This window comes from Pinus tabuliformis, chromosome 2_2 (genome assembly GCF_031772625.1).
Source record: "Pinus tabuliformis cultivar Carrire ecotype Pingquan chromosome 2_2, CPIR1, whole genome shotgun sequence".
NCBI classification, from domain to species: domain Eukaryota; kingdom Viridiplantae; phylum Streptophyta; class Pinopsida; order Pinales; family Pinaceae; genus Pinus; species Pinus tabuliformis.
Window position 1 is genome coordinate 421,041,899 of NC_142300.1, and position 22,492 is coordinate 421,064,390.

The 22,492-nt window shown below is 35.6% G+C and overlaps 1 protein-coding gene and 1 pseudogene across 1 annotated transcript; one reads left to right on the forward strand and one right to left on the reverse strand.

Moving 5' to 3' along the window:
• Positions 1-1,655: 1,655 nt before the first annotated feature.
• Positions 1,656-4,518, forward strand: LOC149193057 (peroxidase 21-like). Its single transcript, XM_089404780.1, has 4 exons — positions 1,656-1,925; positions 2,025-2,213; positions 3,125-3,290; positions 3,902-4,518. The coding sequence occupies exons 1-4, from the start codon at positions 1,707-1,709 to the stop codon at positions 4,306-4,308; spliced, it is 981 nt and encodes a 326-aa protein (XP_089260906.1). The 5' UTR covers positions 1,656-1,706; the 3' UTR covers positions 4,309-4,518.
• A 16,159-nt stretch (positions 4,519-20,677) lies between these two features.
• LOC149193058 (alpha-1,6-mannosyl-glycoprotein 2-beta-N-acetylglucosaminyltransferase pseudogene) lies at positions 20,678-22,070 on the reverse strand (annotated as a pseudogene).
• Positions 22,071-22,492: the final 422 nt, after the last annotated feature.

The window sequence follows — 22,492 nt, forward strand, 5'->3', positions numbered from 1 at the left end:
TCTATTCAGATTACTTGACCTCTTTCAATCGCTATAGCTTCCCTACAGTGATGGAAATGATCAATCTTAGCAATGACTCAAGCTTCTTCAATGCATATGTAGCATGGATCCAACAACCGCTAATTTTCCATCCATCATCTCTATTCAGATTGCTTGGTCTCTTTCAATCTCTATACCTTCCCTAAAATTTACACTGATGGAAATGATCAATCTTAGCAATGACTCAGTATTCTTCAATGCATATGTAATGTTTTGTCGGCTTCCTTAATGCATATGTGATGTCGCTAAAACTTACAGTGATGGAAATGATTAATCTTAGCAATGACTCAGGATTCTTCAATGCATATGTAATGTTTTGTCGGCTTCCTCAATGCATATGTGATGTTTTGTCTTTTTCGCATATTTTAACAGGTCCTGCCATGTTAAAATTCACTATCACTATGAACCTCTTGAAATAAAATTTAAACACAAAACCTAATGAAAACTAAACTCTACATAAACCAATGCCTTTACACTTCATCAATTTTAAAATATTCCAATTAAAATTACAATACTTCACTCGTAAAATTCACTATCACTATGAACCTCTTGAAATAAAATTTAAACACAAAACCTAATGAAAACTAAACTCTACACAAACCAATGCCTTTACACTTCATCAATTTTAAAATATTCCAATTAAAATTACAATACTTCACTCGTAACCATTGCGATCTAAAAACTTTTAAACTAATAAAAGCATTTACTTACACTAATAATTTCCCAGTTAAAATTTTAACAATCTTTTACTAACTAAATACATCTTTAGATCTTATTTATTTAAATATTAACAACTTTCTACTTCTATAGATACCTTGAAAACTACTCCAAACATGATTTCTTCAATTGGGAAAAAAGCTTTCCACTTAAAACTTTAATAATTTTTCACAAACTAAATACAACGTTCCATCTTACCCATTTAATTGTATCAATTACTTTTTAAGAGTGGATGACAACTTCACTCTTACCAAGTGAGTGGATTTTGCATACTCAAAAAATGTTATTAGCAACGTTTAATTGTAAAGAAGAGTAGGGAATAACCCTTCCCAAGGTGGGTAAAGAAGAGCCCTAATTATTCTCCTATATGGGTTAGCAAATCGGTATAAAAATAATATAATCTGGATCGATTTTAGTGTCCCATTGGGCTAATGAATCCAAGTCAACATGGAAATGGATATGGTATAACAACATATTAGCTGGACGATATGCACAAAGTAGCCTCAACTGGATAAGGTGGGCATGGCCAGACTGTTTAATACGTGTAAAGTTATTATGGGCCAGCTGATGGGTAGCAGAGGGAAGGAAGTAGAAGAGGCTGCTGAAGACAAATGCCCGCAAAGAAAGGTTATTTCTCAAAGGGAACTAACTAATTTACTAAATTTCAAAAACCTTTGTTAACACAAACCAAGTGATTTACTTAGTAGATCTGAAGGAAACTTAAAAGTATGTATTACAGACCATGATTAATAGGGCTGAGTTAGAGGGGGCGGCACGCATGTTCCGAACCAGTCAATATCGGTGGCGCAGCATCTGATCTGTACGCGATATAAAATATAAGTAACCGGAAATATTACGCAACTCGTATCGTTATAAATGGTCCGTACAGGATAAGTACATTAGATATCAATATAGATTTGGCAAACTAAATCAATTCGCAGCCTCCCTCTATGGCGAAATTAGGGATACCTCTCGGCTCACTCAGCCTGCTCCTCCTTTTCTTCTTCTGCTGCGCACAAAGGAGTGTGGGACTGCAGGAAAATTACTACGCAACGTCGTGCCCGAGAGCAGAGGAAATAGTGAAGGAGCAGGTCTACAATCTCTACCAGGAGCACGGCAACACTGCCGTTTCATGGATCAGACTTATCTTCCATGACTGCATAGTTCAGGTACCCAATTTAATTTATTTTTTCTCAGAATTCCTATTGCTAACCTTGGGAGTTCGTATTTTTAAGCGGATTTTAACTATACGGGAATTCTCTGCACAGTCGTGCGATGCCTCCATTCTATTAGACAGTAGTGGAGACGTGCAGACGGAGAAACAATCGGACCGGAACTTCGGAATGCGAAACTTCAAGTATGTGGACACCATTAAGGAGGCCATCCAGGTGGAATGTCCTGGAGTGGTGTCGTGTGCTGACATTATTGTTCTCGCCGCAAAGGAGGCAGCTGCAATGGTGTGTGGTTAGCTAATGTTTTATTTTGATTGGGGAGTCTAATTTATTGATTAAATAGTTTTAGTAATACAATTTCAATAACACATTTTTGAATACATAAATGGATTCAATATTCTAAAAATTTTTAGAATATTTTAATTATATAGATTAAACAATTTCAGTTTAGATTTTTTAAAATCTAGTGAAAAAATATCATTTAGTGTATAAATTAGACTAGGCTATTATTTTTATTCAGCAGAATCAAATAATAAAGTAAATGGTGTTTTTTTTTGTTTTTTGGAATTTAGCAATATGATTTTTAAGTGAGGTTGAGATTTTGATTTATTGTTTAAAATGCACTTTTAAATACATAAATGAATTCAACATCAGATATTTATAATTTTACAAATTAAACTACTCAAACTTATAATTTTAAGAAAAATTAATAGAAAATAATACCATTTATTAATTAAATTATAATTCCCAAATTCACTTTGGTCAATTATCCTTACCCTTACCCAACAGGGCAAGCCAAAGCAACAAGCACTTTGATTCACATTATAACTAAATTTAGTACTTTTATTCTGATTACAACTAAATTTGGTAAATTTTAAAATATATAAATGAAAGTTTTTATCATTCTTATACTTTTTCTATTATTACTTCAATATAATACAATTATGCTTTTTCGTTCTAAATATTTTTGAAATATATTAATTATTTTTTCTAAATTGAGAAATATAATATCAATTCAAATCTGAACCTGGTGACCCTGAATTAAACTACACTATTTTTATTTTATCTTCTTCCTATGCATTGACCATTAAATTAATGTTGATTTCATCTTCTTCCTATGCATTGACAATTAAATTAATGTTGATCTCATCTTCTTCTTCTTCCTATGCATTGACCATTACATTAATGTTTCGCAGCTAGGAGGTCCACGCATCGCGGTGAAAACAGGGAGACGAGACAGCAGAAAAAGCAGCGCAGCAGTGGTGGACAAATACATTCCGCTGCATAATGGCAGAATCTCATCTCTTCTCTCCGCCTTTGCCTCTGTGGGCATCGATGCGGAAGGAGCTGTGGCCCTTTTAGGTTTGATATTTATCCATTCTGTATTACCTAAATAAAGAAGGGGAAAAAAATAGTAGGGTACTTTTAGATAGATGGTTTCTTGAGTTTAAGTAGATTGCAGGTTTTTTGAATATTCGGGAATTGGGTTTGGTTAAAAAAATTGAGCAAATCCATGTCGGTCTTATTTTTGAATATCAGGGGAATCTGCAATTTATTTAAAGATGTTTTAGATAGTTAATTTTGAAAATATTTTGGAATTTAATGATAAAAAATTTGGTAGAAAAATAAATTATTGATTATCTATAAATAATTAAAAGTTTACAGTCTTCATAAATTATATTTATCTAAATTGCTGATTCACTAAATATTGAGCAATAAGAGGGATATAGGATATTCGGTAATTAAAATAATTAAAAATTTATAGTTTTCATAAATTATATTTATCTAAATTACTGATTCACTAAATATTCAGCAATAAGAGGGATATAGGATATTCGGTAATTAACATAGCCCATATCACTCTGAACAAATATTGCAGGAATCAACAATCAATATAAGCTCAAAATTCTGAATCAACAATCAAGATAAGCTCAAAATTGTGAACTAGTAATTGTGATGAATTGTGGGTGCAGGAGCGCATAGTGTGGGCAGAACCCACTGTGTAAATCTGGTTGAGCGGCTTTACCCCGAGGTGGACCCGAATTTTGATCCCGACTACGCTGTATACCTGAAAGGCCGATGCCCGACCCCCAATCCGGACCCCAACGAAGTCCTCTATGCACGAAACGATCGCGTGACTCCGATGAAATTGGACAACAATTATTTCAAGAACTTGATTAAGCACAGGGGACTGCTGCTCGTCGACCAGGGCCTGCTCTCGGATTCCAGAACTACGCCCTATGTCACTCAAATGGCCCAAGATAACAACTATTTCTTTGCTCAATTCTCAAGAGCTTTCACTATCCTCTCAGAGAACAATCCTCTTACTGGCGGCGACGGAGAAATCAGAAACCATTGCCGTTTTGTGAATCGGCCCTGAAACCTGTATTCTTGGGCCAAAGCATAACTCTGGTCATTAATGGGCGCAAAGTTGTCATCAATAATAATTCATGCAGGCTTGTCTCTACTATGCCAAGATTCTTTAGAGCTAAATTTATGTCCTAATATAAGTTGCCTTCCAGCAAGTTCTGTATTTTACAAAATTCGTAACTGACCACTGTATTAATATATATCTTGGCCTTTGCTAGCATTGCCCATATCCGAAATGGGGCACCTCTCATCAATATTCTATTACTGTTCATAAACCTCACACTAGGGAATAAATGGGTTACAAAGTCAACTTATAAAGTAATTAAAGTTATCAAATTTCAACTACATTTTAATAATAACTTTTTAATAATATAAAGGGATGTGTAATAATTCAATTTTTATTATGCATTTGATCTGTGATATTCAAAAAAATATTTCAATGTTTAATGTCAACCGGGATACATTATATAAAATAATTGAAAAAAAAATTATTATAATATTTTATTGATGTGTAATTATAAATAAAATAAAAAAAATGGGTATTTTTTTCCATATATATATATATATATTCATAATTTCTCGTTATAACATTTTATTGATGCTTTGCTCAAAATGAAGGAGATGTGTAATTCTTTCCATGTTTAATATGATATGTGGTAAATTGATACATGGTATGTGTGTATAACCAATCTAGATCCCTCTTAACCCTAGATATGTCAAGCCTCTAATAGGATGCAATCATTCAAGTGCAAACCTTCTTTTATATTTTTCTTTCTAAAAGAGATTTGTACTTCTAGACGTTTGATCCTATGGGTGTTTAATAGATACATAGTTAAGACACATGCTCTATACACAAGTATGAGGGAGATGTTTAATCCTTGTATGTTCAACTTGGAGTTGATATGTATCCTTATTAAAATAAAAATATTTTTTTTAGTAAATAAAAAATTATGTCGACTATAATAAAAAACATAAATTAATTTTAATTAAAATCATTATTGATCGCTGGCAAGAATATTATATAGAACAATATGAAGGGGATGTGCAATTTAATACATGCTCAACTCATTGACATGTATACATTTTAAAATAAAAATAAAATATTCACTAAATTAAAAAACCTATTAAGGGGTGAGTTCTACAACCTAGTATTAGGGAGATGTGTACTTCCTTCCATGCTCAACATGGAGTTAACAAGTGTCAATTTTAAAATAGAATTAAAATATCTTACTAAATAAAAAACAATGTTAGTTATAGTAAAAATAAATAAATAAATGTACATAATGGTTAATTTTAAATGAAAGCAATATTTGTATTAGGAAGAGTCCAACTCATAAGAAATGATTTTCTTCACTAGAATCTACCAATACAATCTATAGTAAGCTTGTGATTTCTTCTTGTTTAAAATACATGTTTGAATGCATAAATGGATTCAACACCCAACACTTAAACTTAGTAGATTAAACAGCTAAACTTAGTAAATTAAAAAACTAGCTTATAATCCTTGGAAATATGGCTTAGATTTTTAGCAACATTGACCAAAAAATGTGCTCGGTGTCATTTAATTTATTAGTTAGATTATGCATTTATATTATAGCCCAATACTGAAGAAGAGGTGTATATATATATATATATATATATATGGGTCATAAATACAATATTTTAATATATTTTACTTCTTAAGAATATTTTAATGTAGGTCTTAAATAAAATATTTAAATATCTATGTTAACTAATATATTTCAATATCAATTATATACATAATTATATAGAGAGAAAATAGAGAAAAAGATTTTAATATTGAATATAAATAAGATATTTCAATGCTGGCTTTAAATAAAATAATTTTATATCAATTTGACATATATAAAAGGAAAAAGTAACTGAAAGTAACAAATTTCAATTTCAATTAGGATGGGGAATTCCTTAAGATTTTTACATGGAATTGATAGGTGACATTGAAAAATTATTTAGATGTGGGCAATAAATAAAATATTTCAATAAACATGGAATTGACATGTGACATTGAAAAATTATTTAGATGTGGAAAATAAATAAATTATTTCAATGTCAACTATGTATATTAAGTTGAAATTTTAAAGATGGAGAACCTCTCTTCATCCCCCACATATACAATCTCTTTAATTTGGCAATGAAGGAAGGTTTCCCTAACCCTTGGACACAAAGATTTATTGCGCCTCTCTTTAAGAGCGAGGATAAAATCATTCTCTCTAATTACAAGACCATTATGAGTAGTCACATTTTATCAAAGTTGTAGAAGCTTATTTTGGAAAAGAAGATTAGCCTTTAGTTTGAAATCCATGACAAAAGAGTTGAAGACCAAGCAAGGTTTACCATATATTGTTGATTTCAGGTAGCATCGGATGTGCTCTAAGCCTGAAAACTTGCAGGGAGGCTAAGACACATGTATTCCACTATACCCAGAAATCGGTTTGGGAAATTCCACATAGAGACAATTTTATTAAAATAATTAATTATTTTTAATGGGTGCCTAAGTCTAAACTTAGGAAATTAAAATAATTAAGGAGTATTAATCAAGCTGAGGGTGAAACTTCTAGAAGAAGATGGAGATCGAGTCCAAATGATCTAAGTCATTTATTAGAATTTAATCTAGGCTGTTGATTACTCAAATGGAGGATTATAAGGACTTCGATGGGCATTTGGAAAACACATCGGAGAGAGATCAAGAGATTGAATTTCTCAGAGAGGGTAGTGCAGAAGTTGCTAGAGAATTGGTCAAGGTGATTTACTGCAGTGAGGGGTAGGGATAGTAGACAAGGGGAAGCTTTCCAAATCCAAGGAGTGCAAGGTAGAGAGGGCAGAGAGAAATTCAGTGAGGTAGTGTAGTGCCATGCAAATGCAGCGCAGAGCTTCAGAGGGAGTTTGAATTCCAGCTAGGAGAGATGAGATTTAGTGCAAGAAGCTGGGGTACGAGACGTGAAGGCCTCGAGATCAAATTTCTAGTTAGTAGGAGGTCAACAAAGGGATTGATGCAGAGCCCAGTCAGAGTGACATAGTTCTGTGTAGGGTTGATGCAGAAGCTGCATAGAGGTAGCATGTGTCTAGTCAAGAAGGCCCTCATCAGAATCGAATCTCCCAGAACAATGTGGGATTTCTCTCATTAACATTTCCTCTAGTTTCTCTCTGTATCAGATAGCTAGTTGGACATCGAATGAATTGTACTGAGATTTACTACTGCATAATAATTAAAACCCTTCGCTGCTGCACCAACTTTCCTGCATTGGGTCTTTCCGCAGACATTTTTCCAACAATAACGGTGTCATGTGTTGTGTATTTATTTCTTTCTCAGTTTCTTGCTTCCACATTTAATTTAGTTAGTGAATATTGCAATGTATTAGTTTCATTATTTTCTATAGGATGCATGGCATAATTTGTTCAATAATTTAACAAACAGAAGATACTTAATTAGTTGTTGCAGTAGAAATTTGGGTTTCCAATTTTTCACATGGTATCAGAGCATGGGTGAAGCAAGAGAGCAGAGCTAGAAGAGCTCATCGTTGAAGAGAAGGAGGGAAGTTGAAGTGTTGCGTAGGCAACAAATCGAATCCACAGAACAATTGCACAGTCTAGGCGAGGAGGGAAATTTTTTTGAGGAAAGTCTCTCTCTAAGTGAGTCGATAGAGAGAAATATTTCGAGATTGAAGTGTTCTAGTAACAAAGGGAGTATCGTAAAGCAATTTTCTAGTGAGAGGAATTTTTCTGCAATAGTTGCTGGGGAAGAAAAATGTCAGAAGAAGGAAGGAGACACTAGAGGGAATTTCTTCCTTAGAGAATTCGTAGCTAGGGAATTTGATTTCTCTATTACTAAGTAGCAACAAAGAGGAGAATATCTAATAACTCCAACAGGGATTGCGTAGGCTAGCCTAGGGATGCATAGAGGAGAGAGGAGGTAGTTCAACATTTCTTGGCAGAGATGGCATATAGCAGGTTAAGAGATCATGATTGGTTGGATGATGCATTCAACTATGTGATATGGAAGGCAAGGATCTCATTCCTTCTGGGTGAACACGATCTCAAAACCTATGTCAACAGTGTGGTAGCTGTACCCACGGATCCCGATCTGCTTAAGTAGTACAAGGGTGAAATTGAAAAGGCAAAGCGATTCATCCTCGACGGAGTTAGATATCACATAGTATGTCACATTTCCGGCAAGGACACTGCCAAAAGGGAACACATTGATATACTCCTAACGAAGCTTCAGGAAATCTATGACTTGTTGGCAGTTTTGGGGTTAACACCTCAGGCTAGAGAGATGGTTAGGTTGGACCTGAATTCAATCTCAGAAGAATGCCATGTATTTGTCTAGATATCTTGGGCAGGGAGAGATTGCCAAATTTGAAAGGGATGTGGGCCACTCTTTAGCAGAAGGAAATGAGGAGAGAATTAGTCAAGTGCAAACTTGATGGTAGCAACAACAGTGAGATGAAGCCCAAGGAGGAGGAAGAGAATGCAACGCTTGTATCTAAGGGGCGTCAGGAATAGCGAAGAAAGAAGAAGGATGTCTCAAAGATCTAATGTTTCCGGTGTGGTGAATTTTATCACTATGCTACACAGTGTCCTCTCAAGAAGAAGGAAAATGATGCAAAACATGATCCGCAGGTTGCAACTGCAAAGATTGAGGAAGAGGATTTTTCCATGATTGTCGAGATACCTCTAGGGGAGAGGTGGGGTGATCTAGTACTGTAGTTTTAAAGAACCGTAGATGGGCAAGATCCTTGAGGAGTCCACCTCTTGGATCAATACGTTGCTACGTGAGCCCATATTAGAAGTAGCAGGATGGACTGTGTCAGTTGATGTAAAGGAGTGTTAGAGTGATAGTTGCAGTGGCTAGGATAACCAAAATTAGAGCAACACTGAGTTAGTATTGGCAGCAGTGCAGTTGGCAAAAAGTAGAGTAAGAATCAATGTAGTGGCTTCAGTAGAAGTGCAAAGAATAGTAGGAGTCAAAACTCCACCAACAGATGCATCATGTTGAACACATGTTCAATAATTTTGGATGCTTTTTTGTTGCCAATGCAGTAGCAACAACAATTGGAGAATGTTGGATTGTTGGTAGTGGAAGTGCTAGCAGCAACACAGAGGCAGAACTTATGAGGGTTTCAAGACATATCCAATGTTGGCAGTGGCAGGTTCAGTAGCCATAGAGATGCAACATTTGTGCAGTAGTTGGTGGGTAGTGATGTTAGACATCAACAACATAGAGGGAGATGTTATAGAGAAGGGTGATGCTTCAGCATGTTGCATTACTAGAGCACATTCCTCACTAAGAGCGAGTGTTGATTTATGGTAGCATAAGATGTGCTCTATGCCTCAAAATTTGCAGGGAGCCTAAGAAACATGTGTTCCATTATACTTAAAATTAGTTTTGGGAAATTTCACTCGGAGACAGTTTTATTAAGATAATTAATTATTTTTAATGGGTGCCTAAGTATAAACTTAGAAAATTAAAATAATTAAAGGGTATTAATCAAGTTGAGGGTGAAAATTCTAGAAGAATATGAAGATTGAGTCAAAATTATCTGAGCCATTGATTAGAATTTAATCTGGGTTGCTAATTACTCAACTAGAGGATTATAAGAAGGACTTCGATGGGCATTTGGAAAACACATTGGAGAGAGATCAAGAGATCAAATTTCTCAGAGAGGGCACTGCAGAAGTTGCTAGAGAATTGATCAAGGTGATTTCTTGCGGTGAGGGGCATGTATAATAGACCAGAGGAAGCTTTCCAGATCCGGAGAGTGCAAGGTAGAGAAGGCAGAGTAGTTCAGTGAGGTAGCGCAATGCCACATAGAGGTAGTGTATAGCTTCAAAAGGAAGTTTGAATTCCAACTAGGAGAGACGATATTTAGTGCAGGAAGTTGGGGTGTGAGACCAGAAGGCCTGGAGATCGAATTTGCAGTCAAGAAGAGGTCAACAGAGGGATTGACATGGAGCCTAGCCAGAGTGACACAGTTTTGTGTAGGGTTAATGCAAAAGCTGCTTAGAGGCCGGGGCCAGTCAACAAGCCCCCAATTGGAATCGAATCTCCGAGAACCGTGTGAGATTTCTCTCACTAACCTTTCTACTAGTTCACTTTGTATCAGATAGCCAGTTGGGAATCCATCAAATTGTACTCATATTCACTACTACATAACAATTAAAACTCTTAGTGGCTACACTATTTTTCCCACATTGGGTTTTTTCATGGACACTTGTCCAAAAATAACGGTGTCATGTCTTGTGTATTTATTTATTTCTCAGTTTCTTACATCCACATTTAATTTAATTGGTGAAGACTACAATGTATTAGTTTCAGTATTTTCTGTAGGACACAGTGAATAATTTGTTCAGTAATTTAACAAATAGAATATACTTAATCAGTTGTTGTAGAAGAAATTTGGGTCTCCAATTTTTCACAGACATCACTCAATTGTGGACCATCTTGTTACTCTTAGGATAATTACAGAGGAATGCCATAATAATAAAACTAATCTCTTATGTTGTTTTGTTGACTTTATAAAATATTTTGACATTGTTCATCGAACAAAGATATTGGTGCAATTCTTACTTAGCATGGGCATATAATGGCTTACCATAGTGAGACACTTTTATACATAGTCCTAAAGTACCCCACTTCTGACAAAGAAATGTATTTCATTGTGCAAGCCTATAGTTAATGGAAGCATTACATTCTAAGGAAGGAAACGGTCATCCACACATGCCACCGACCTCTACATTTCATATAGACATAGGGGAAGTTGTAGAACAATTTCCATAAGAAATGGTCTACCTATTTGCAATCATTACATTTGAACATTAAGTATAAAAAGGGAAGCACCAATAACATTGTTGATTGCCTCAACCAACCACTGGTCATGGCACTGATCACGGTGATCGACTCCTGTGGGCACGAGACATCGGGGTGGCCGCATATTTACAAGAGCGATCCAAAATTTGGTAGCATATACCAGACACTCCTGGAAGGGAAGCAAGTTCCAAATTTTCACCTTCAAGATGCACTGTTATGCCACCTGGGACACATATGTGTTCTTTCAAGTGAGCGTGCAAAAATGATTTGAGAGGCGCACTATAGTCGGGTCGCTGGACATTTCAAAGTAGTTAAAATAGTGGCGATATTGCAAAAGTATTTTTATTGGCCGAAACTTCGTTAGGGTGTTGGGAAGTACATTAGATCTTGCACTGCTTGCGCCATTGCCAGACCAACCATCAAGAAGCAAGGCCTGTATACTCCTCTACCTACTCCTAGCTGGCCTTGGGAATCTATCTCCATGGATTACATGTCAAGACTTCCTTCTACTAAGCATGACAACGATTGCATTTTTGTGGTCGTTGCCATATTCTCTAAGATGGCCATCATGGTGGCCTACAAGAAGAGTATCACAATAGGGACCACTATTAAGCTCTTCTTTGAGTGAGTACGGGCACATTTTGGGATCCCACAATCCATTGTATCAGATTGGGACAAAAGATTCCTGAGTTCATTTTGGTTAAGTCTCTGGTCGATGCTAGATACAAAACTTACTAAGTCCACGACTTTCCATCCCCAAACTTATGGAAAAATAGAGGTTGTCAACAAGATGATCATACACATTCTGTGCATGTACAAATCGAAGCATCAATACATGTGGGATGAAAGTCTCCCCTATGTCCAACATAGCTACAATAGAGCTCTCCATAGCTCAACAGGCCATCGCCCCTTTTAGGTAAAATTGGGATTTCAACCATTATGACTCATTGATGTGGCCATACCATTTTGATCCACTTAGGTAGATTTGGCTCACGTTCAATTCGAAGTTGAAAGGGCTAACAAATTCATTGAGCACATTCAACACATCCACCAGTAGGTCCATGACATATTGGATAGAGCCAATGCTAAGTACAAGTAGCACCATGATTAGCATCAAGTGCCACAAAAGTTCTAGGTGGGCGATAAAGTTTGGCTACATTTGTGGAAGGAATGCCTTGCTAGACCCCATAGCAAGCTTCACCCAGTCTGATATGGGCCATATACCATCACCAAGGACATCGGTGACAATGCCTTTGAGCTCAGAATCCCACCGTTCCTTGGTCTACACCCAGTGTTTAATGTAGATCACCTTCAGCCATACTTTCCACCATTGTTGGGCACATATGACATTGCAGAATAGCTCACACCAACAAAGCTTAACCCAGACTTTGAGCTCATCATTCCATCGTTCCTTGGTTTGCACCCAGTGTTCAATGTAGATTTCATTCGGCCATACTTTCCACCATTGTTGGACACATCTCACATTGCAAAACAGCTCACACCAACGTAGCTCAACCCGAACTGTAAGAGCCCTATCCTAGGGTCTTCTAACAGATCTATTTCTCTAGAATTTAAATGCAATAAGATACAATAATTTACATTCTTACAAGACTTTTAAACAATGAAAATTTTACCATTTACATTTTAATCCTTATAACTTATGGTGAACATTTTATTTTAATAAATTTACATGAGTAATCTATAGAGGATACCTGTACTGGTGGCTGGTGGAGATGCCTTTGAGCTGCTGCTCCTACTGAAAACTCTTGACTAACCCAACTGGATTTACCTCCCAGCCAACTAGGAAATAATTCCTAGCCCAGGAAACCTCCACAGGTGTCTTAGCCCTCCGAGCTGAAGTCCAACTAGATGTAGTGTGTGTGTCCAAGATGAATGATCCAGACCAAGGTAAACAATATTTCCCTCCTCTTAATGCCCAAGAAAACTCCATAGGTTCCTAAGGTCTCCAAAATCACAACAAATCCTAAAATCACAGCCAACCCAAATCACAGCCAATCCCTAAAATCAAGCAAGACCCCACCTCTCTTTTCTCCCTTCCTCCTTCCCTTTTATATCCTCCCTCTCTTCTCCATCTCAACCACCTCTCATTAATGTCATTAACTTCTCATCCATCCTTACAGTTGACTTCTCTTCTCCCAAATAAATCTAGGAGTACATTTGGAAATGTGATATGAATATAAAATTGGAAAATTAATGGGAGAGGACCATGTCTTCTCCCAAGTAAATTTGAAAGTACATTTGGGAATGTGAGATATATATATATATATATATATATATATATATATATATATATATATATATATATGGAGAGGACTATGTCTTCTCCCAAGTAAATGTGAGAGTACATTTGGGAATGAGATGTAATTAAATGGAGAGGACCATGTCTTCTCCCAAGTAAATGTGAGAGTACATTTGGGAGTGTGATATATATATATATATATATATATATATATATATATATATATATATATATATATATATATATATATAATTTGAAATAATGGGAGACCATATCCTACCTAAGATTAAATTTGAGAAGGCAAGTTGGGAATTTGAATAAAATAGAAATAATGAATTTTATATTAGTAAATAAATTTATAGTTTCCAAAATGGAGGTATTCACCAATATTTCTCAATATTTTTAGGTAATGTAAACATTAATAAATTTGCATGATAAGATTTAAGTGGGGAATTACATACACCCCTCCAAAAAAACTTCATCCCGAAGTTAGAATGAAAAGATACAAGGAGTTCGAAAGCATAGCAAACCAAAGAGAGTTATAGCAGTAAAATTTGATAAGCTATACAATGACATTACTTCCCATTAAGAGTCTCCAACTGATCTATATCCCCCTATCCATCCAGACCTACTTCCATTCCCCCCCTATCCATCCTCTGTTGCTTTATCAGTGGCAATTGCCATACTAACCACTGATAAAACCGACATGGTGGAAGCATCGACTATATCGACCTAACTTCCCCAGTAGGCAACTGGAAATCGTCATCACACGTCTAAGGGAGCGTGTCGACCACTGCCCCCCGCCCCCCACAATTCTAGGTTTCGAAGGATACACGGTGGCAAATGCCTCCACCCCTCCTTCACAATTAGGGTCAATGCCCTAACACAAACCACACTACAAAGCTGGTTGGACTTGTCATTGAATAATCCAGTCAGGCTGTCTTGCCACCTGTCATTTGCATTTTAATCATGTCATAAGAGTGCATATAAAGTAAATACCAAATGTAATAGAACAATGTGCATTATACCTTCCCCATGAGATGTCTCGAACTTCCCTCAATGGAAGAGTAGCACTCAGCTATCATATAGTTCTTTCCCCCTACGGGTTAGCTCTCATTCATGCATTTATATAACAGCGAGACATATAATCATCACATTATTAAGTCTAGTATACACGTGTCAATTTTGTAGTTCATATTGGAAACAATCATAATTTCACTACATCATTCATTAGATAAATCATACCCACTTAAGCCATACATGAAACAACAATATCTTTGACAAGTCATGTACTAGATAAATCATCACCAAGTAAGTCATACATCAAATATTTCCATCATCAAAATCAAACCTAAGTAGTTTCACATGTTCAACCAAATGCATCAATATTACATAATGTTCATAAATAAATAACATGGAACTGCAAAATAAAACCTTAACATAGGTAGCTATCTAAGTCAAAATGGGCATCATAAAGGCTCATGTGACATCCTTGTGGAACTCCTCAATAACAATTAGAGTTGAAATAGATTCAATTTTCTGTCATGGAAAGTAGCATTTGAACCTGGATATGCTATAAGGTGGTACCAAAACCAAAATAATGGCAAGCAACGGATTAGTGCACTATCAATTCCACTAGAAGGTGTTAGTATAAGTTTCATGAATATAGCTTCTTTAAAATCTTAGTGAATATAAAAGTCCCACTCTTCCAATTTGATGGTTTTTCATCTTCCAAATCAATTAGTAATCTTGAAAATAAAAGACTCAAAACTTAAGAACTGTTTCCAGCATGATTTTCATTTTTTATTTTTTTGTAAATTGAGAGAAATGTCCCCTAAATGTTAAAGGTTCAAACTTATTATATATTTAATCATTGTTTACTAGTATTAAAACAATTTCAAGATATATAATGCAGCTCACAATATGACGAGACAAATGATAAATAATTGAACGAATGGAATAATTGCCTTTGCCCTATTGCTATTAGTATTTCCCTTCTAAATGGCACTGCATCTCTAAAGATGCCTACTCCTTTCACAAGTGGCTAGTGACCACAAAAGTTGCGAAGAAAGTTGAGGGTCCTTTTATCCAAAACTAGAGACAAATTATTTTTCACGACATTTTTATTCAACACTAGAATAAGGGTAAAAATGTATTCTGATATTTTCACTTCTCTTTTATTGACTAAATAAGCTTTCATTCTAAAATCCAAAATTCTCTACGAATTGATCTTCTCATTTTTTTTTTAAAGATCATTTAAAACAACTATCACAATAAGCCTCACACAAGTCCATGGTATTAAATCTATGTTTTCACTAGAAAATTCCACCACCCATAGAATAATCATTAACGTGACATATATGATATTTCAACACATCCTAATCCGAATTCCCATGCTTCATAGAATATGCAATGAGACTAGAAAAGTCATGCAAAGGTTCAATTTACCAGTCATGTATGTTTACCTAACTAGATTGCTTTGGCTTTGGCACAACCTCAAATTATTGTGATAAATACAAGCAATATTATTGACACTTTGGGTTTAGGTAATGTTATCAAAATAATGGTGATAATATCGCAATAAGTATACCTAGTCTTAAGGCTTGGAAGGGAGAAAAATTTTGGCTATGGATTTGTCTTCATGTTAAAATGAATTTTTATATATGTGCAAGGTAGTTTTAGTATCATTGTGTTGATGATCTTGGTGAATTTGTATAATCACAATGGAGAAAACCTTTCTCTAGGATGTCATCATGATATTATGGGCTTTAAAAGTTTCCAAACAAAGTTGTGTTATATTTTCCATTTATCTATGCAGGGAATCAAAGCACCACTGCTAAGGATCACATCCAAATCACACTCAATCCAGGGGAAATCTCTTACTCTAAGCATTACTGTTATGGACTAACACTAACAACAGAGTTGATGCTTGGAGCTCAGAAAACATCTTAGGATAGAGGATGAGATGTTTCTTTATGTTGGAAAACTTTCATACCATGATGGCCTACATGTGAAGTAAAAGAAAATACATTCGAAACGAAAAGGGGCTTGGAGGAAATTGATTCTCTTACCTGTGTAACTGAAGAAGCAATGCCTCTTGAGTATGGTACTTGTCAATTTATTTTTCTAAATTAGTTGGACATGGTATTTGCTGATCAGATTTCTATGTTAATGGCATAAGATAGTGTAGTAGCTACCAACTTATCTTTGCTAGATTCTAATAGTTGTGATTTTTTTGTTGTGGCAGTAAATAGTAGGGGCAACGAGATTCCTGGGAGAGTGTTTTGTTATTACCAAAGAGGGGTTCGAACAAAAGGAGGCTCGTTGCTATGTTGGTTTTCTTGCTGCCATTTTTTTGTTGTTTAGTACTTGATGGGAGAATAATCAATAGAGGAGAGGGAAGCTTAGTAAAAGGCAAGCCAAGAAGGAGAACTTTTGTGGTGTATGAAGGGAATTGCTAATAGCATCCTTGGTGATCATTACAAGAGTTAAGGGCTCTTCTTGCTAATGCATTAAAAGGATGAGAATCATTAAGTATATGGAGGGTGCTATGGAATTTGTCTGTTATTTTTGCAAGAACAGAGTCATCATGGCAGGCATTCCAATCTATAACAAAGCCTCTAAATTTCTAGGAGAAATTCTCAAAACTTTTTAGGCTAGAGACAAATAAAAAAAAACTGCAGAAATGTTTGTTGAACATGTCAATCTTTGTGACATTATAATCGTACATAAGGAAGAGCCAAATTTGTAGTAGAAGGGAGCATTACCAAAATCTGCATTAAAATTATTTCTAGCCAAGACAATAGCAAATTGTGTTTTTAACCAAAGCTCTAGTATAATGTGTCTTTTTCCCAATAGGCATTAGAAGCATGTTGAGAGCACTATCAACTATAGCAGACTAATCGATTAGTGGCGAATGCTATAGCGAGTTAGATTAATGATGCCAATTGAATCCTAAAATTGTAGCAGAACATGAATATTTCTATGAAGTCAAAATGTCTAGTTGAAGTCGGCAAGCCAGCAAGAGCTAGGGCCGTGTCTATTCATTTTATATATTCCTATGCTTTATCAAACAAGATTATAATCCATGGTTCTCTAGTCCATTATCATTATCAACGTCTGTAAAGGAATAATACTTTATGTAAAGCTTAACAACCCTCAAATACTGAAATATGCTTGCTTATTTCCAACTCCATTGGAAACTTACCATAAGCATATATATAATCAAAGGAAACGGCTTCACAACCAAAGTGCTTGCAATATCTTTATAGCCCTAATCAAAAGCATTTTGTCAAGCAAGACAACAGCCACAGGAGAGCATATTCGTATGTCTTGTGTATTTCTAAAATGAATATCAAAGAGTCTACAAGTGAAAGTTTCTGAAAACTTTCCTTGAGACGATAAAATAAGACATTGAACAAATACGACCTCTAATGAATAGTCAAGATGCGACCCACATATTGATGGCATTTTTAGTTTCAGGAATAGCCAAGTGGATTTTTTCTTTTATTCGTTATAGCATTTTTGCCTTATTTATATTACATTCAGCTCCATAAAGGGTATGGTAGTCACCAGGGAAGACATTTTTTTTTCCAACCTCCCAATCTCCATCAATCTGATGAAAAATAACTATAGTAAAAGGAATAACATAGTTTTAACACCAACAAACACAAATACAGACAAAATTGTGCTACTAAAGGGAAGAATGCCTGTTTGACTAAGACACACAAGATATCCTTTATCTTGTCAAGTGTCAACATATCTAACACCGAGTAACAAAATATTAAACAAATATCAACATTAGACACTAGAATATCTAGAATGCACTCGTGGTAAGGAGCAAAAATGTTGCAAAGCACAATGGTTCTCCCAGTTAATGATAGGATGATCAACATGATCGGAAATTTCCTGTAAAGTGGCTCATAAAAGTCCTGAAAATATCAGCCCTAAAGCATTGGTAATTCCATGAAAAAAGAGACTGAAGGAAACTAGATGGTAGCGACTTTGATAAGCAGAAACCACTTTTCATTGGCACGGAACTGAATGTCAGCCCTATATTGAGATGGAAGTGTGATCTATCGACAACCTGAAAGGTTCCCCCTATTTTCGTGAATCCAGCCTAATTCACAGCTTGAAGCATTGAACACACCCAGTGAAATATGGGGATTGATTTACTACAGTCGAGCACACACAACTAAAATCACAGTTGGAGGCATTAAGCATAGCGAACAAGACATAGGGACAGAAATGAAACATGACCTCAGATTTAAGTGCAACGCATGCACATTAAAATATACAAGGTGAAATTGTGGCTACCCCAATTCATATTCTGGAAAAATAAACATAGGCAACAAAATATAAACATCGAAACAAAGGCTGGAACAATCCACAAGTATATAAAAATATTGAAACTAAGGTCCATTTAGACACGATATCTGGCTTGTATATCATCGTTCCTACCATATATAGCTACTCGTGATGAGAATGAATGTTTCATTCAAATCAAGGATAGCGAGTGGGCAAGCATGGGAACATTAATGAGTTCAAACATAAACTAAAAAGACACACTTTGGTGAGATCAAGCTATTCCTCTTCCATCGAAATATCAAAGAGTTTTTTTTTTAAGTTCCTCAGCATACTGTACATATATACATATATACATGAATGAGAGTATGAATTATGTGAATTGGATCAACGCCCAAAGATCTTTGCAGTCAAATACTCAAATCCTTCTACAAATAAACGTGCATATGCAAGATAATTATTAAGGACGTCACTTGTGGTTTAATTAGAATATTTAGGTGCTAACACATGTTTTATTTTTGTTATATTTCAACGTTGAAAATATAGGACTCATGAATAACTCATAGTGGGTAAGAAAATTGCCAAACATTTAAAAAAAATCAGTTCTTTAAAACTTTTCTTTTATGTTTTTTTTTTTTTTCGGCTTTGGCAATTTTTGAAAAATATATGATTTTTTTTTTTTCCTGATGGAATTGCAAATTAATAAACTTTATGCAGCATAATCCGGCCCTGCTCAATTATAATACATTCTAGTTAATGTCTGAACAATAGTGAAGGACAAAAGATAAAATCAAGTTCTACCAAGACAAAAGGAGAGATAGGAACGTGTTATTTAAGGAATGCCGATCTCAAACACCCAAAGGTCTGCTGTTGGTCATATGTACTAGCCAACATGTGGCATGTCATTAGAATGTTGAGTGCCATATCGTATCTATACTCCACTGAGTTTTGGGAGCGGGGAGGGGGATAGAAGAAGGATGCCACCTATAAATAACCATCTATCCTACATATTAAATCATGTTAAGTTATTACTTTTAATTCTCCTATGGAAAGACTCGCTTCTAATTGGCAAAAGTTGGGTACAGAGAGATTTTTAAGTGTTACAGTTGTAAATACTCTTCTGAATCTACCCATTTCTCTTATGCATTGAATTCTGAAAATCTACATAAATTTTGTGAATGAACCCAGGAATATAACTATGTGTGAAGCAAATTTTATCAATGCAGTTTTTGCAACAGAGTTATACGGTATAGGAATTTCTAAATGTTTATTGTATATCTGATACCGGCCAGAATTAGGATCTCTCAAACCCTGGTCCGAGCATTCATTCAAACAATTGATGTTTAATATATTTAGTCTCTGGGGGCTGAGTCAATCTCAAATTCTGGTTCTATCTAGTTTTCTTCTTTGTTATTAACATCACTAAAACCAAACCATAAGAAAGCCTTTGAGACCTTTCATTCCCCATTTTGAAGCATCACAAACAGAGAAAGTTTGCCATAAAACCCTCGAAATGTCTCCCTCTGCGATGAGGTTACATATGTTGACATTCCATGGGGCCAGATCAAGAAGATCCATCTCTTCAGGTTATTGATTCACTAAACTAACATAATCCCCATTTTAGAAACATAAGATGCTGGTCAAAGATAAAAATGTAGATTCAATGCGAGATTGTATGATGTGTTTTCTTCTGTGAATCGATGAAACACAATATGCGTTTGTTTCACTAAAAAAAGGAATTACAGATGATGGTTACTACACTTTCCCATATGAAAGTGAAAGGCATAGAGATAAGATATTTGTTTTCCACCAATACAAGCAATAACTATTCCTTAAATTTTATGATAACGTAAGAACCAGTGGAGGAATATGCTTTAATAAGCAGGACCATAATTTCAGTAACTCTGGAAGAGACAATCTCAGACATTCAGTTGCTAGTGCTCTAGTCAAGTAATACTTAACGATTAGACAATTTACTTGGTTGAGTTATGAGAGAGCTGCAATATGGTACATTGAGGCAAAATCAAGACACAGACCATGATCTCTTTCATCAGGCCCACTCAAAGTGTAAACTGGAGTGCCAAATGAAGGATACACTACTGCCCACATGGTGATATCCCAGTTGTAATCATCAAAAGCACAAAACTCTCTTGCCTTAGAATGGATTTTTCTCCAAACTGTTCTATTGAAAGCATACCCAATATTGCCCATCTTCTCGGCAATCAAATTCTCTGACTGTCCCGCCTTATAATTCACATCAGAAGGAGCCAAATTTGCAGCATAGCACTCAACACATTTATGTTACTTCAATGCAGATAAAATTTGAATATTTCTGTAAGCATTGGGAAAATAAAATGGTCCTCTTCTATGAAAAGTATATGTCCATTGTGTCGTTTGGTTTCTTCCATTCCAGCCCAAATCCAATTCATCATCCACCACCAATGGTGCTTCAGAGACACTATTTTGGGAGACCTATGGTTTCCATACTGATCAACATTTCCCTTGCACTTTTTAATCAAGGTATCATACTTACCCTGGCAATCTCCAGGTGACACGCCTGGAAATGAATCAACAAACAAGTGAGGGAAAAAGGGGGCAAAAATTTGTTTTACCTGGCAAAACCTTATTCCATCTACTATCTTATTCATTCCTTCAAAATACCCGTCATGGCTTACAATCGGTGAAGTCTCATCGATGCCCTCTACTTTGAAAAGGCTATCTACAACTAACTGCAAATACTGTGGCCTATTGTGCACATACAGACCAATCTTTATATGATTTTTGGCCAGCTTTGGATGAAGATCTATGTTAAGAGGTGGCAAGGAGTTTCCCTTTTGAAGCTCTCTAGATAAACAATTTTGTGAGTTCCTTACTAAAAGAAAGAGATCCACGCTGGTAATTAAATTCTTCTACCTCTTCTTCTAAGGTGGCTATAAAGGTTGTATCTTTTTTTTAAATAGCCGGAAATATTACGCAACTCGTATCGTTATAAATAGTCCGTACAGGATAAGTACATTAGATATCAATATAGATTTGGCAAACTAAATCAATTCACAGCCTCCCTCTATGGCGACATTAGGGATCCCTCTCGGCTCACTCAGTCTGCTCCTCCTCTTCTTCTGCTGCGCACAACGGAGTGTGGGACTGCAGGAAAATTACTACGCAACGTCGTGTCCGAGAGCAGAGGACATAGTGAAGGAGCAGGTCTACAATCTCTACGAGGAGCACGGCAACACTGCTCTCGGATTCCAGAACTAGGCCCTATGTCACTAAAATGGCCCAAGATAACAACTATTTCTTCGCTCAATTCTCAAAAGCTTTCACTATCCTCTCAGAGAACAATCCTCTTACTGGCAGCGACGGAGAAATCAGAAACCATTACCGTTTTGTGAATCGGCCCTGAAACCTGTATTCTTGCGCCAAAGCATAACTCTGGTCATTAATGGGCGCAAAGTTGTTGTCAATAATAATTCATGCAGGGTTGTCTCTACTATGCCAAGATTCTTTAGAGCTAAATTTATGTCCCAATATAAGTTGCCTTCCAGCAAGTTCAGTGTTTTACAAAATTCGTAACTGACCACTGTATTAATAGATATCTTGGCCTTTGCTAGCATTGTCCACGATCATATTCGAAATGGCGCACCTCTGATCAATATTCTATTACTGTTCAAAAACCTCACAACAGGGAATAAATGGGTTACAAAGTCAACTTGCTCTAAGTGAGGGAAGTAAATCTTTGATTCATGAATTTCAAAGTAATGGCTAGTCAAAATTTATTTTAAAAGAAAGTTTCTATGATTC

Excerpts from the sequence above, each read along its gene's own strand:
- LOC149193057 (XM_089404780.1), top strand. The coding sequence starts at position 1,707 with ATGGCGAAATTAGGGATACCTCTCGGCTCACTCAGCCTGCTCCTCCTT. Across the intron at positions 2,214-3,124 it reads CAAAGGAGGCAGCTGCAATG|CTAGGAGGTCCACGCATCGC; the intron begins GTGTGTGGTTAG and ends AATGTTTCGCAG. Across the intron at positions 3,291-3,901 it reads AGGAGCTGTGGCCCTTTTAG|GAGCGCATAGTGTGGGCAGA; the intron begins GTTTGATATTTA and ends TTGTGGGTGCAG.